The sequence below is a fragment of the Panicum virgatum genome, chromosome 9K (genome assembly GCF_016808335.1).
Source record: "Panicum virgatum strain AP13 chromosome 9K, P.virgatum_v5, whole genome shotgun sequence".
Classification (NCBI taxonomy): domain Eukaryota; kingdom Viridiplantae; phylum Streptophyta; class Magnoliopsida; order Poales; family Poaceae; genus Panicum; species Panicum virgatum.
The window spans coordinates 59,100,011-59,113,107 of record NC_053144.1 but is presented as its reverse complement, the minus strand read 5'-3'; the positions used below and the strand labels follow the sequence as shown (position 1 = coordinate 59,113,107).

Genomic DNA, 13,097 nt, shown 5'->3' with positions numbered 1-13,097 from the left:
TTTGGCGCATGAAATGATAGGTTATATAAAGGTTTAGGGGTTAAATAAGGAGTCAGGGACCTATTTGTAATTATTTTTGAGGGGGCAGGACCTAATGGCATGGATTTTCAAAAGGAGTGCAGCACTCCAGTCTCCATATGCTGAAGCTGCTCCTAAGATATCATTCAAATGCAGCTGGGGAGTCAGCAAGGTGTACAATGCTGTGTGCATGTGTTCAGGAAGGTCCACCAGAGGCAATAATAGGAAGTATGTATGCATACATCCTGCTACTTCTTTTCAATCATACTTTTACCTCACAAAGAAATTCTTAACACTTTTTTTTGCAGGGCCCTCGTAATCAATTACAAGTACACCTTTGCTGTACTGGGGGATCTAGTGGACTCAGTAAAACCAGAGGGGAGGTTGAAGAACACCATTGCAGAGGTTGGCATCTATGTTCTAAATGGCAAGAACAAAAGGGGTGCCACCAGATTTGTAATGCCGCTCTCTGTCACAGTAAGTGGGATGAACATTTTCATTTTTTTTTGTAAAAAATGGCACCCCATCTAGTGAGGTTGGTGTCACAGTAAGTGGGATGAACATGACTTCATCACACCCCACACAGACACTGTTGCAAAACAATCAAGCCGAAATGGCATCTGTTAAATACGCATTTCAAAAGGATAGAAACAAGCTACACCACCGACAGTTGGTATGTGCCCACCAACCTTTTTTCTTTTTTTATTGGTCCCACGCTTTCTTTTTTCAGCTATCTAACGTGATCTGAAATAAAAAAACACATATATTCTTCCCAGTAATACAGCAGCTAGTAGAGAACAATGAACATTCAGGTCATTATTTCTTGATTGTACTTAATTTACGCAACAAAAGTTTCGAACTGTTGGACTCGTTGAGGACTCGTGGAGATGCAAAACTAGAGGATTGCTGCAACAAAATTATGGCTGGGATAAAAACCTTATGGGGAATCCATTATGGTGATACTAACCACGATATAGAGAACTATGAACTTGTGGATATTGGAGTTGCAAAGCAGACAAACAAGTAAGCTAATGTCACCTCCACCCCGTTTCTTTTTTTGTGTGTGTGCTGAAAAAAATCACAAACACAGCCCCTGCTTATTTGTGTTTTGTATGGTTTTTTATAGCCACGACTGCGGTTTTCATATGCTTTTGCATGCTGAGTTTTGGGATGGACACTACGTCTATACTTTCAAGGAGAAGGATATATCAAATATACGCAAGATCTGGATACACAAGTGGCTAAACCACCTCGGAATAGGCAATTATACTGCAAGTATTTTCCAAAACCATACAATAGCCACTTCAACCATACCAAGGAAGCATTTTTTTTGTACCTAAGACATAATAGTTTAGGTATAGCTTACAAGCATTTTTTTTCAGAAGTATGCAACAAGCATTCCAGGAATAGATTTACAAGCTTTTTTCGATATCCTGATTGCTATATATTGATAAGCCTCATCCTTTCATGCTGCCACCCGTCATTTTTTCTACTAAACAGCAGCCCCTCCCATTCCCATCAGCTGTCCACCAACTTTCTGTGGGCATCTTGCAGCATTATGTTCAGTTGACTTGCAAATACTGCACTTGTTCTTCCTCTTTGCTCCAACATTCATACTTTTTTTCAGCCTTTTTTCTTTCTTGCGACCTTTGACTCTCGACCTCGGTGGGTTGCCCACAGTCTCCGTCATCGCACCTGCACCAGCAACATGAACACATTATTTTTTCAAGATTTGTGCACACACAACTAGATTGCACTACACCAGACCTTTTTTATTTTATTTTTCTTTTGTTGGTACCTTCTTGTATTGCTGGCAAAACACCTGTAGTTTCAGCACCAACCTCACTAGATGGACCACAATGCATTTCAGGACTAGGAGTAGCAACACCAGCTGTGCTAGCAGTAGTATCATTAGCAACAATAATAGACATATTAGCCACTTCAGAAGGCTCCGTATTTGCACGGACCTTGTGCCTGTTAGGCTTCCTCCTTTTTTTATGTCATCCAGCTCAGAACGCATCATTTTTATGTGACTGTCCATAAGACTATAAGTTTCTTTTGAAACACACCCATCAACCGCCAAAGCTGCAAATGCTGTAGACAGGTTGGTGAACCATAAAGTTTTCTGATTGTTCAAGGGCATACCACGGGCTATGAAATCAGATGGCAAATGTGCATTAGAATTAGCATTTCCATTTTCAGAAACAACATCTTGTGTCCACCTTTTTAGAATGTAGCGTTCAGGTATTTCCTTCACACCCAACCTTGTTAGTATCTTCATAATGTGGCAACAAATCATGCCATCTCTATCAAATTTGCTACATTCACAGTAATAGCTCCCTTCATCCTCAATTGCAGTCACTAAATACCTCCTCTTGCTATAGCCATAGACATAGTTGTTGTTAGGGACTAGCCAAAACTGAAATTGGCCTTCAGGCTTCACATCATACTCTGTTGTCTTCTCAAACTCTTTCGAAAACCTATAGAATAAGTTCTTAGTGTACACAGTAGATGCGTGCCTCTCAATAGGGTATTTAGACCATCTCCGCTGATTCCTATCATCCGTCTTGAAGTCCTGCCTATCTTGCGTAACCAAACACTTGTCCTGTATTTTTTGGTATTGCCTGACAAAGTGCAAAACAGACAAATTTAGGTTCACATATTTTTTCAGCACAGCGTTGAACCCCTCGCTCTTCTGAGTGGATTGTAAGAACGGGAAGAAACAGTGCATATAGTACGCTGGCACAAAACTACTCCTGATCGCATATAGGTGCTGAAAATGCACATTGTCTTCTAAACCATACTTGGCCACCATAACTGCCCATGCTACTTCAAATTCATCTGGAGTCACAGTGTGATTCATGCACTCCTTGAAGTCCTCCTCCAGCTCTGCATCCTCACCAAGGACAGGACCTATCGTACCAGTAAACTTGTCCATAATGTGCTAGCGGCAGTTCCAATGATTTGTATTAGGAAATGTAGAAGCAATTGCACTTCTCATAGCAGCATCTTGGTCGGTGATAATGCTCAATGGTGGCTTACCCTTCATTGCTTCCAAGAATGTTTCAAATAACCATGTGTAGCTAGGCATCTTCTCATTCCTTAAGAAGGCACAACCTAACATAAAAGACTGCCCATGCCTATTAATCCAAATGAAGGGAGTAAAGGGCATTTCATACATATTTGTCATGTAGGTTGCATCAAAAGATACACAATCATGGTATGACTCAATGTAAGCATGCCTAGATTCTCCATCAACCCAAAATAAGCTCTCAACCTTGTGCTCACAATCGAGTGTAGAAAAATTCAGGATCTTCATGTTCTAGCTCCTTAAAGAAGTCCAAAGTCTCTTGCATGTCCTTGTATTTCTCTGTTCTTCATATGGTGGAGCGGAAGTTGCCAACATCCTTCCCTTCATGCAGAACTAGCTGTGCAAATCCATAGAACTCATTCATGAGCTGCATTATGCGCCCAGTGCTTAAGTTGCAACCATGCAACAAGGCAATAAAATCCATCTCTTCCTTAGGGATACCCTTGTGAGACCTCCTGAACTTTTTCATGGAAGGCTTCACAACAAGGTCATGGTTGTGATCTGGAGCAAAGAAAATGACATGCCATCTATCAGCAATCAGTTTGACAACCATCCTCGCCTTGCAATCTGTATGATGCATCCTCTCCCTTTTTCTTTTCTTTGTACCATCCAACCTTTTTATCTTCTCAGCATCTTCTTCGCCATCGCCTTTGTTGTTATTTTCAGTCCCATTCACCCCTCCTCCATCATCACTGTCATCAGATTCATCACCTGGATTGCCCTCTTTCACTTTCCCCCCATGCCCTTCTTTGTTACAAACAAATAGGATTTTGTGCTGCTCCCGCGTCAAACCTGATAGCCGTGAAGTGCTTGTGCGAATTGAGAACCCAATCCTCGATGCATATGAGTTGTAGAACTCTCTAACTTCCTGCTTGCTCGAAAAGATTTGTCCAGTGTACGGCACTGGAGGTGTTGACCAAATTTCTTCCAGACCCGCTACTCCCTGGGTGTTATCAGCAATTGTTTGCACATCTTCAGGATTTTCATCTAGATTACAGCACCCAACAGCAGCTTCAATACTATCCAAAGCAGGGACATCTTGCTCATCCGCAAACTGCACAATGTCATGCACTGCCCCCTGCCCTGAAGCTTCAACTGCTTGAGTGCAATATGAAGGATTTGCTTCTGAGCAATCCAGGAAATCATAATCAAAATCTGGTGGGAGTTCATTTAGATCCATTTTTTTATCGCCCTGCCGCGTCTCTTTTTCCCCCTCAAGCTAACCCATCAACTGCAAAAATCACAAACCTGTGGTTACACATCAACATCATATATGCATGAAAGCAATATAAGACAATTTTTTTAGGCAATAATGTATCTTTTAAACAGGCAGAATTTATGTTTAAGTTCAGGCAATTTCTGTACCTTTTTCATTCAGATCATGTCAACATAATAAATGTCTTATATACGCACGAAAGCAATATAACACATTTTCTGGAGGCAATAATGTACCATTAAATAGGAAAAACCATATTTATGTCCAGGCAATTCTGCATTTGATTCATTTTTTCAGATCAAGGTTCTTAATATGGTATAATGCATTTGAAAGCAATATACCACAGATTTTGAAGGAATAATGTACCCAAAAAAATAGCGAGAATCATGTTTCTAAGCTTTAGGCAATTTTCCTGTATTTTTGTTCAATCAGATTTTCTTACTAAGCTAGCATCAAAATCACTAACATGGTTTGTTCCTTTTCAATCAGGTCTACAAAGAAGCATATACAGAGTTGAGGCAACAAGACGCATCCACCACTTCAGTACAGAATCTCTTACTAAGCTAGAATCAAAATAGCTGCATGTAGAAAGCAACTTTTTCAGCATCGGAAACAGAATTTGTGGGGGGTTTGTACTTTTTTTTGCTGGTCGAATCCTACTATAGTGCCGGTCGTTAAAACAAGCGAATTACAGATGATTTCTGCACATATACAAATGTCTTTTTCTGCATCTGTGTGTATCAGTATACGTACCTCATAGTAGATCTGCTCTTTGTTTATACGCAAAAGGCTATCCCGCGGGATCTATTCTTGCTTTTCCTCTTTTTTCCGTGTCGCCGTCGCTTTTTTTGCTCGCAGCTTTTCTTCTTGGTTGCGGCGGCGGCGGCAGAATTGGCAAAGCGATTTTTGTTATGGCTCACGGATGTCTTGGAAGGGGGGAAAAGGGTTTTGTGGGTGGGCCCCCAAGATTCCCCCGCCGCGCGCAACTTTGGCGCCAAATCAGACCAGACCCGGGGTGGAAAAGGTGGGTTACCGAAACAGAAAAGTGGCAAATATAGTATATATTTCTAAAAAAGGATGGGCCGTGCGGAGGGTTATATTACGGCGGACCATAGGTTAGCTGGGTCCCTTAAATTGAGTCAAAATCCTTAACTTGCTTCGATGGGAAGACTTACCCATTGGTCATTGCAGTCTCAACTCTCTAGATAGGGAAAAGAGGTTTTGGATTTATCCCCAAGAGAGAAACGTCCTCCGATCAAAAAAAAGAGAGAAACGTCCAAGAGGTCGGTCACAGCTCAAGATGGCAACGGGTACGTACCCGACGGGTACTAGCCGCCCACACCCGTACCCGCCAAGACTAAATTGTACCCGTCGGGTTACCCGCACCCGCACATGGGTAGAAAAATAGTTTCATACCCGTACCCGACGGGTAATTTTTACCCAACGGGTAACCCGTACCCGAAAATGTACCCGGAGTTCTCCACCATGGATCCATGGCTTCGACCCGATCCGTGCGCCGCCGGGAGCTGGAGCTGCAGGCGAGGCCGTGAGCCCACGACTTGCTGCGCGCCTGCGCCTGGAGCTTGGGGGCGCCAAAGTTTGGGAGAGCTTGGGGGTGCCAAAGTTTGGGAGGGGAGGGGCCAGGGAGGCGCCGGAGTAGAGAGAGGAGAGGGGCGACAGGCAGAAGCGGAGGCTGCGACCCGCGAGGCCGCGATGCGAGACGAGGCCGTGATGCGAGGCGAGGCCGCATTCGCGAGGGGCGAGGACGGCCGAGGAGGCGTCGGCCGTCGGCGCGTCGCGGCTCGCGGAGTCGCAGTCGCAGTCGCGTCGCTGGAAGGATGCGGCTCGACCGCGCGACGGCGCAACCCCGCGAGGTCGCGAGTCCGCGTGAGCGCGACCACGAGGCTTTACGGCGCCCGGCGGCTGGTTCTGGGAGGGGAGTGGCGTGGGGATTAGGGATAGGGTTTGAGGGGGTTCCACAATATATATACCAAGAGTATTTGGGCCAGATTTTATGGGCTACATGGGCTGAAATGAGTTAGTCATCTGTGCTGTTCTTTTTTTTTTGTCTACGGGTATTTTTTAGCCGTGGGTAAGCGGGTATGAGTAGTATACATTCATACCTGTCTTTTTATCGGGTAAAACCCGTCGGGTACTCGGGTTTCGGGTACCCATTGCCATCCTGAGTCACGGCTGTGGCTTCGCTCTTCACGCGCCTCTACTTTTTCCCACGGCCTGCTGCTGGCTACGGGCTACCCTTGCCACGCTTGCAGGACCAGCTCAAGTACCCCAAATCGGTTAGCTAGGAAAGCGAAGACTCTGGTCAAAAACAGACACTGTGGTAAAAAGAACCCAAGATCGAGGAAGTCGACTAAATGAGTGGATTTTTATCGCTAGTTCTGCTCTAAAATAATCTACCATACCGCAGATGCAGGGGTGAAAACACTACTACCAGAGTAGTATATACAATTATTTATCCACCAATAAATTATCCTAATAGCCCAACAAATGAACTATTCTAATTATTAAAGAGGGCATTTTAAAAAATATGATTAAATGAGACCTAAGGTTTGTTGCAATTTGTAGCTTCAATTGACATTTGAGTTGGTTTGCTGTTTCCCTAAAAAACGCCTTTAGTTACAAAACTACGACAAACTAGTATATAAATGGCTTCATTGTTTGGGGTTGAAGTGGATTATCCCTAATACTCTGTTTTTGACGAGATTTTTTTAAAAAAACACACACAATGATTAAAAACATAGTAATAGAAAAAGAACAAGATTGATTTGCAACAACCGATCCGGACTCCTAGGATTAGGGAGAAGGCTCACATTGAGATTACTCCGTAGGCCAGACTCACTGGAAGTTTCATGGCACAGTTACTCTCCTCACGAGCGAGCTCCACAACGGCGACGGCGCGCTCCCCACCCGGCGGTGGCGGTGCGTTTCGGGGGAGCGATGGTGACCCCCAGAGGTAGGTGGAGCGACATTTTATTTTTTATTTTTTGTGCAAAAGTTTTTCCAAAACATTTGTAATTTTTTTATTTTTTGGCAAAAAAAATTTACAAAAGATTTTGCAAAAGTTTATTCATATTTTTGCTGCAAAAGTTGCATTGAATATTTATTTTACAAAAGTTTTTTTCAAACTTTTTTATATTGGACGCAAAAGTTTTTCCTCGGAAATGTTCTTAATTTTTCTTAAAATTTTCTCTTTCAAATATTTTCTCATCAAAGTTTCCCCAATCTCTCCAAATATTTTTCTTGAAAAGTTTCTCCAAAAAATTTTATGAGAAAACGGTAAATATTTTCTAAAAAGAAAATGGATTGGTTGGGTGCACACATACCAAAAAAGAGAAAGTTTGCAGTGGCCGTAAATTGACGGTACGGATAGAAACTCATGGGCGACCATAAATTAGAATTCCCCAGTGACAAAGCCATATTACACGTCCCTCAAAACATGCAGAACAAGAAGTCACAATGGATGACTTTGCAGCTCAAATCGATAAAAAAAATTCCCTAAAAAATCGAATATAAAAGTGCATAAGTTTTATGGAACTATAAAGATATTTGGACGAGCATTTGTAAATCGGAATGGCCTTTTTCTTTCTTTCTTGAAGGCTTGCCGCAGCGTGGGGAATAAATCACACGGAGCCGAAGCCGCTTTACGGACTCGCACACGGCACACTCGCGCACACAGGTGACAGGTCTAGCTGCTCTGAGAAGGGAGATGGCGGACGGCTTGAAGCTGAAGGGCGATGGCCCGGCGGTCGGCATCGACCTCGGCACGACCTACTCGTGCGTGGCCGTGTGGCAGGGCAACCGCGGCGAGGTCATCGCCAACGACCAGGGCAACCGCCTCACGCCGTCCTGCGTCGCCTTCACCAGAGCCGAGAGGTTCGTCGGCGACGCGGCAGTGAACCAGGCCGCCTTGAACCCCACCAACACCATCTTCGGTGTGTAATCCACCGGAATTTCTTCCCTGTGTAGCAGTTTGTAGCTGTTCATCGCTTACTGAGCTACTTCCCCTTTCGTCACTGGGGTTTTCATACGGATGTGAAGCATAAAAATGGGGTTTTTCATGGGTGCCACTGCCAGATCGGTGTTGATTCAGTACTAGCAATCACGAATTCTGTCGCCGGCTGCTCACAGCCCACGCCGCGTTCAGGCATTTAGTAGATCGATCGAATCTCTCGCTGAAACGACGCATCCCCAACAACTCCGGGAGATCGATTTGTACCGCCATTGTAAGCCAAAAGCCTCTTTTTTCCCCCTAGTGCTTGGTTCCGCCGATGTCTAATTTCTACAAGCCTCTTCTGCCCAGTTCTTGGTTCCGCCGGTCTTCTATTGTTCTGTTACCCAAAATTTTCAGCCGAGTACTTTTTCCGTCTTCTTCACGACTGCTGGCACCCATACTTAATACTCCTGCCATGTGAATTCTTTGTTCAACTCATCTCATTGAATGTTGGATGCATATGAAACAACATCAAAACTGAACGGTCAAGGATGCTGATAATTCAGAGTACTGGATTATTGCTGGCAACCATCCACGGAAAGCTTCATGTGCTGTTGACAAATATTCTAGTAAATTGATCTGGATGCACGACACTATTTTTTCTCTCAATCTGTGTACTGATTGTAAATTTCATAATATCTTAAGATGTCATTCTAGCAAGCTATCTATGGTTCACTTTGATTGACTATATGACTATTTTTGGTACAGAGGTGTAGCGATTGATCGGCCACCGATTCAATGACGAGTCTGTGCAAGAAGACATCAAAATGTGGCCCTTTAAAGTTGAAGCAGATCATGAGGGCCGGCCAGTGATCGAGGTGCAGTACAATGGTAAGAAGCAGCAGTTCTCGGCCGAGGAGATCTCCTCAATGGTGCTTGCCAAGATGGAGGAGTCTGCTGAGGTCTACCTCGGCACCACGGTCAAGAACGCAGTCGTGCACCCTGTCTACTTCAACAACTCTCAGCGCCAGGCTACCATAGACGCTGGCGCCATCGCCGGCCTAAATGTCATGCGCATCATCAACGAACCCACCGCGGCTGCCGTCGCCTATGGTCTTGACAGGATGGCCACCTGCCACGAGGGGAGGACAGTGCTGGTCTTTGATCTCGGCGGGGGTACCATGTGTTAGTTACAAAAAAAAAAATCTAGGGTTCTACACTGGATCGATATCTAGGCATACAAGATCGAGTACGGGTATATCTTCTAGTAGATAAACATGGGGTTCATCCTAGTTCTAGTACAACAGAGAGAGAGGAAGGTATGGAGATGAAGGTGCAAACCATCCGTGGAAGGGGGCGCATAGGAGCTCGACCCTGCGGGTGCCATGGCGTCGATGGAGTCGAGAATGGAGGCGAGGAAGTCCGGGTTGGCAAGACGTGGATCCGGCGGCGACGATGGGCGGCGAGGGTACCGGTACCCTTCGGGCCGGTACCGGCACTGGCCGGGAACGGCGGCGTCGGTGGGGAACGTCGTGGCGGCGCTGGGGTGATTCCCGTCGGCCTTGCGCTCCCTTAGATCGGTAGGGTTTGTGGGAGAGGGGTTTGGCAGCGGTCAACTTGGGCGTCCGTGCCCCGGCCCCCTGTGGCAGAACCGCCTAAATTATCCCGGCTCAAGTGCGCAGGTCATCACCATAAAAGCAACATTAGCTCAAACGCACTTCAAACGGAATAATTCTGGGTCTGTCGGGTAACGTCCCGATACAACCACCGGTTCTCGGATCGAACAAGCATACCCCGCACGAAGGCGAGTCCAGAGATATTACAACCAAAATTTTACAACACAGGCATAGTAATGATTACAAACCAGTTAAAAACTATTATTACAAAGCCAACTTAAGTAAAACAGTTATACAAACCATAAGTGTAAAGATTTAGGGTTTAAACAGCGGAAGATGAAACACGACGACTACAACACGTCGCAAAATGGTACCAAGCTAGCCCAAGCAAGGTATCACTCGTCATGGTCATTGCCGGCCGAAGACGTATCCCACTCTACGGACCAGCCAGGAGGCAAAGAGCAGGGATAGGTCAAACTAGCGACCTGGTCCTCAAGACTCATACCTGAAAAAGGGTTTCAACAGCAAGGCTGAGTATTCTAATACTCAGCAAGACTTAACCGTCAACGGGTATAAGTAGCCCACTATAGCTAGACTATGCAAGGTTTGTGAGGCTCTGGTTTTCCTTTTTGCTGAAAAGCAATAAAGAGTAGATCCTTACTTTCAAGTTTTAGCTTTCAAGATTCTAGTAGATTAACCATTCTATGTAAGCAACTACTAACCAAACATGGTAGAAAACTAAGCAAACATCAAGATTAATAAATAATATTGTTGCTCTTATTACTCTGTGTGGCAAAGGGATCAAGCAGTCTCATTTCATCGTGAGAGGCGGACGATTCTGAATCGAAATTCAACCTTGCAAGGATAACCTAGCACACACGCTTGAAGCACCGTCGAGTCACTTCTAAGCAACCGTTGACCTTTCTTTCCGGCTTGTGGATAGGGTCACTCTCCCCGACTACAGGGCTCCAAGGTCCACCCGTGCCCGGTCCACCCTTGTCCCTTGAAGTCGTAGTGTTGATCAATAATAACATTTAAAAACCTATCTCTAAAGAGAGAGTGAAAGGTATATCCACTCCCCGGTCCAATCGGCTACTAGGCTTGCCGCGTACCATATTTACGGCATGTGGCTAGTACTTTCAAAAACTTAACCACCGCTACCACACCCCGCGACCTTAGCAAGTTCATCAACACAGACGGGGTCTCACATAAAGTCATGATATCGATCACAACCCCGTCCGTCGTCCTTATATTGATAACAGAAGTAAACAAACAATTCCTATAAAGCTCGCGAGTGACAGGCAATCACTCGACTTTTACCGGTCCTATAAGCTTAGCAAGTAGTCGATCTCGAGTCTAGTGTTCAGTACATAGGTTCCTAGGATCATGCATCTAGGGTTTCAATTCAAATTCTAAGAACTGTAAATGCACAAGTAAATAATAACAGTAAATGATAATAATTTGAAATATAGGTTATGTCCGGGGCTTGCCTTCTCGGTAGTTGCTAACTATTTCAGCTCTAGGCTCTTCCGAACTTTGGTTCGGGGCTTCAGTTAGTTCAGCAGTGTTCGCTTGAGCTTCGAGATCACCTCCGACAGATTCCGGGATCAGCTCGTACGTTCCGTCCGATAAGGCAGTCGTGTCTATATGTAATGCAAGAACAACATTATAAACATACATGGGCAATTGTTTATAGAGTAGTTAAATAACAAATTTAACTACACAAGGCATCATGATCAACAGCACAAGCAAGTTATACTAACTTCATAAAATGAGTGGTGGTTGATTCCTATAGCATTTAACTCAAGGTTTGCTAATTAAATAAACAACTCAGATCACAAATAGCAATAAATTTAGCAACAATTACCCTAAACATAGAATGAACAGACTAAGCTACCTTGCAAAAATCATGCCAAGACATGTAGCCAATTAATCACAACAATTCTTTCATTCAGATAACACCTAGATCAAGCTTGAATTATACAGGTCAAAATAGAGCAAAGTAGAAGCTCAAAATTTAACAGGAGGTTGACACTAGAAAAGGACTAGCTACTGTGAAATTTTCATGATTTTATCTACAGAGAATTAATTATGAGAAAATAAACAAAACAGAACAACAGATTATCAGGATTCATTTTTAGCTCCTGTTCTAGCCATGAACTGAGGCTCAAACTTCCTGGACAAGCTAAGATAATCAAGAAGAATATGCAGAAATATTTTCATAATTTATTATGAACAGAAACTATTTACCATAATTAAAGCCTACTAAACAAGGATTAAATCAAATAAATAGCTACACCAAAGAACTGATCATAAAATTTTTATAGAAAAACAAGTGTTACATGAGTAAACTACCATAAAAGTTTCACTGCAAGACAAGCTGTTAATCATCAGATAAGAAAAAGATTAAATAACTAGTCTTTATGAAGCTAGTGACACAAAACAACTTGTACAGCAAAAACTTTCAACAAAAGCCTAACTTATTATGATTCTACTGCAAAGATCTACTCTCAAGGACTCCAAAACATCCAATTTTACATTTTTCTGAATTTCCTACGATTTTCTATGGAATTTCAAAGTTTACTGCAAAAATTACAAAGGAGTCCTTAGTGGCACTATTCAAATGAGTCACGGCCTATTCACATAACCCCCTGAGTTTTTGATTCTTCTCACCCGAGGTCCTCGGCCGGGTCAGAGCAGAGGGGCGGTGGTTGACCGGCCAAAACCGGCGAGAGGAGTCACCGGCGGCGAGGGTGGGGTTGGGGGAAATGGAGAGCAGGCCAAGGCGAACCCAATGGTGGTCTTCTTGGGGCTCGGGGTGGTCGGATTGGATGTTCCCCGCGGAGCAGTTGCTCCGGCGGCGGAGGAGGACGGCGGAGGCGGCGCTCCGGTGAGGACTGGGCGAGGAGGAGGGGTGGGTGAGCTTCGCGGGGTCGAGGCGAAGCTAGATGTGGGGTCGATTTGGGCGGAGCGGCTGTGGAGGCGCGGCTCGACGGCGGGCTTGAGGCTCGCCGGCGTTCGGTGGAGCGGCGGCGGCGTTCCGGGGCGTGGGGTGGAGGAACTGGCAAAAGCGCGAAGGGAAAAGAAGGAGGGGGTCCTCCTGGTTTTGATGCGCGCGAGAGGAGAGGGGTTGGGGCACTGCATCGGGCTAGCCACGGCGGATTGCGGTGGCGGCCGGCGGTGGCCTCACTGGGCGCGTGGCGC

General features: G+C 44.8%; 1 protein-coding gene and 1 pseudogene across 1 annotated transcript; one reads left to right on the top strand and one right to left on the bottom strand.

Annotated features, from left to right (window-relative positions):
* Nucleotides 1-3,395: 3,395 nt before the first annotated feature.
* LOC120648185 (protein FAR1-RELATED SEQUENCE 5-like) lies at nucleotides 3,396-4,289 on the bottom strand. The gene has a single exon (XM_039924923.1). It carries the CDS (start codon nucleotides 4,287-4,289, stop codon nucleotides 3,396-3,398), a length of 894 nt encoding a protein of 297 aa, XP_039780857.1.
* Nucleotides 4,290-8,013: 3,724 nt separating this feature from the next.
* LOC120652821 lies at nucleotides 8,014-9,631 on the top strand (annotated as a pseudogene).
* The last annotated feature ends 3,466 nt before the right edge of the window (nucleotides 9,632-13,097 follow it).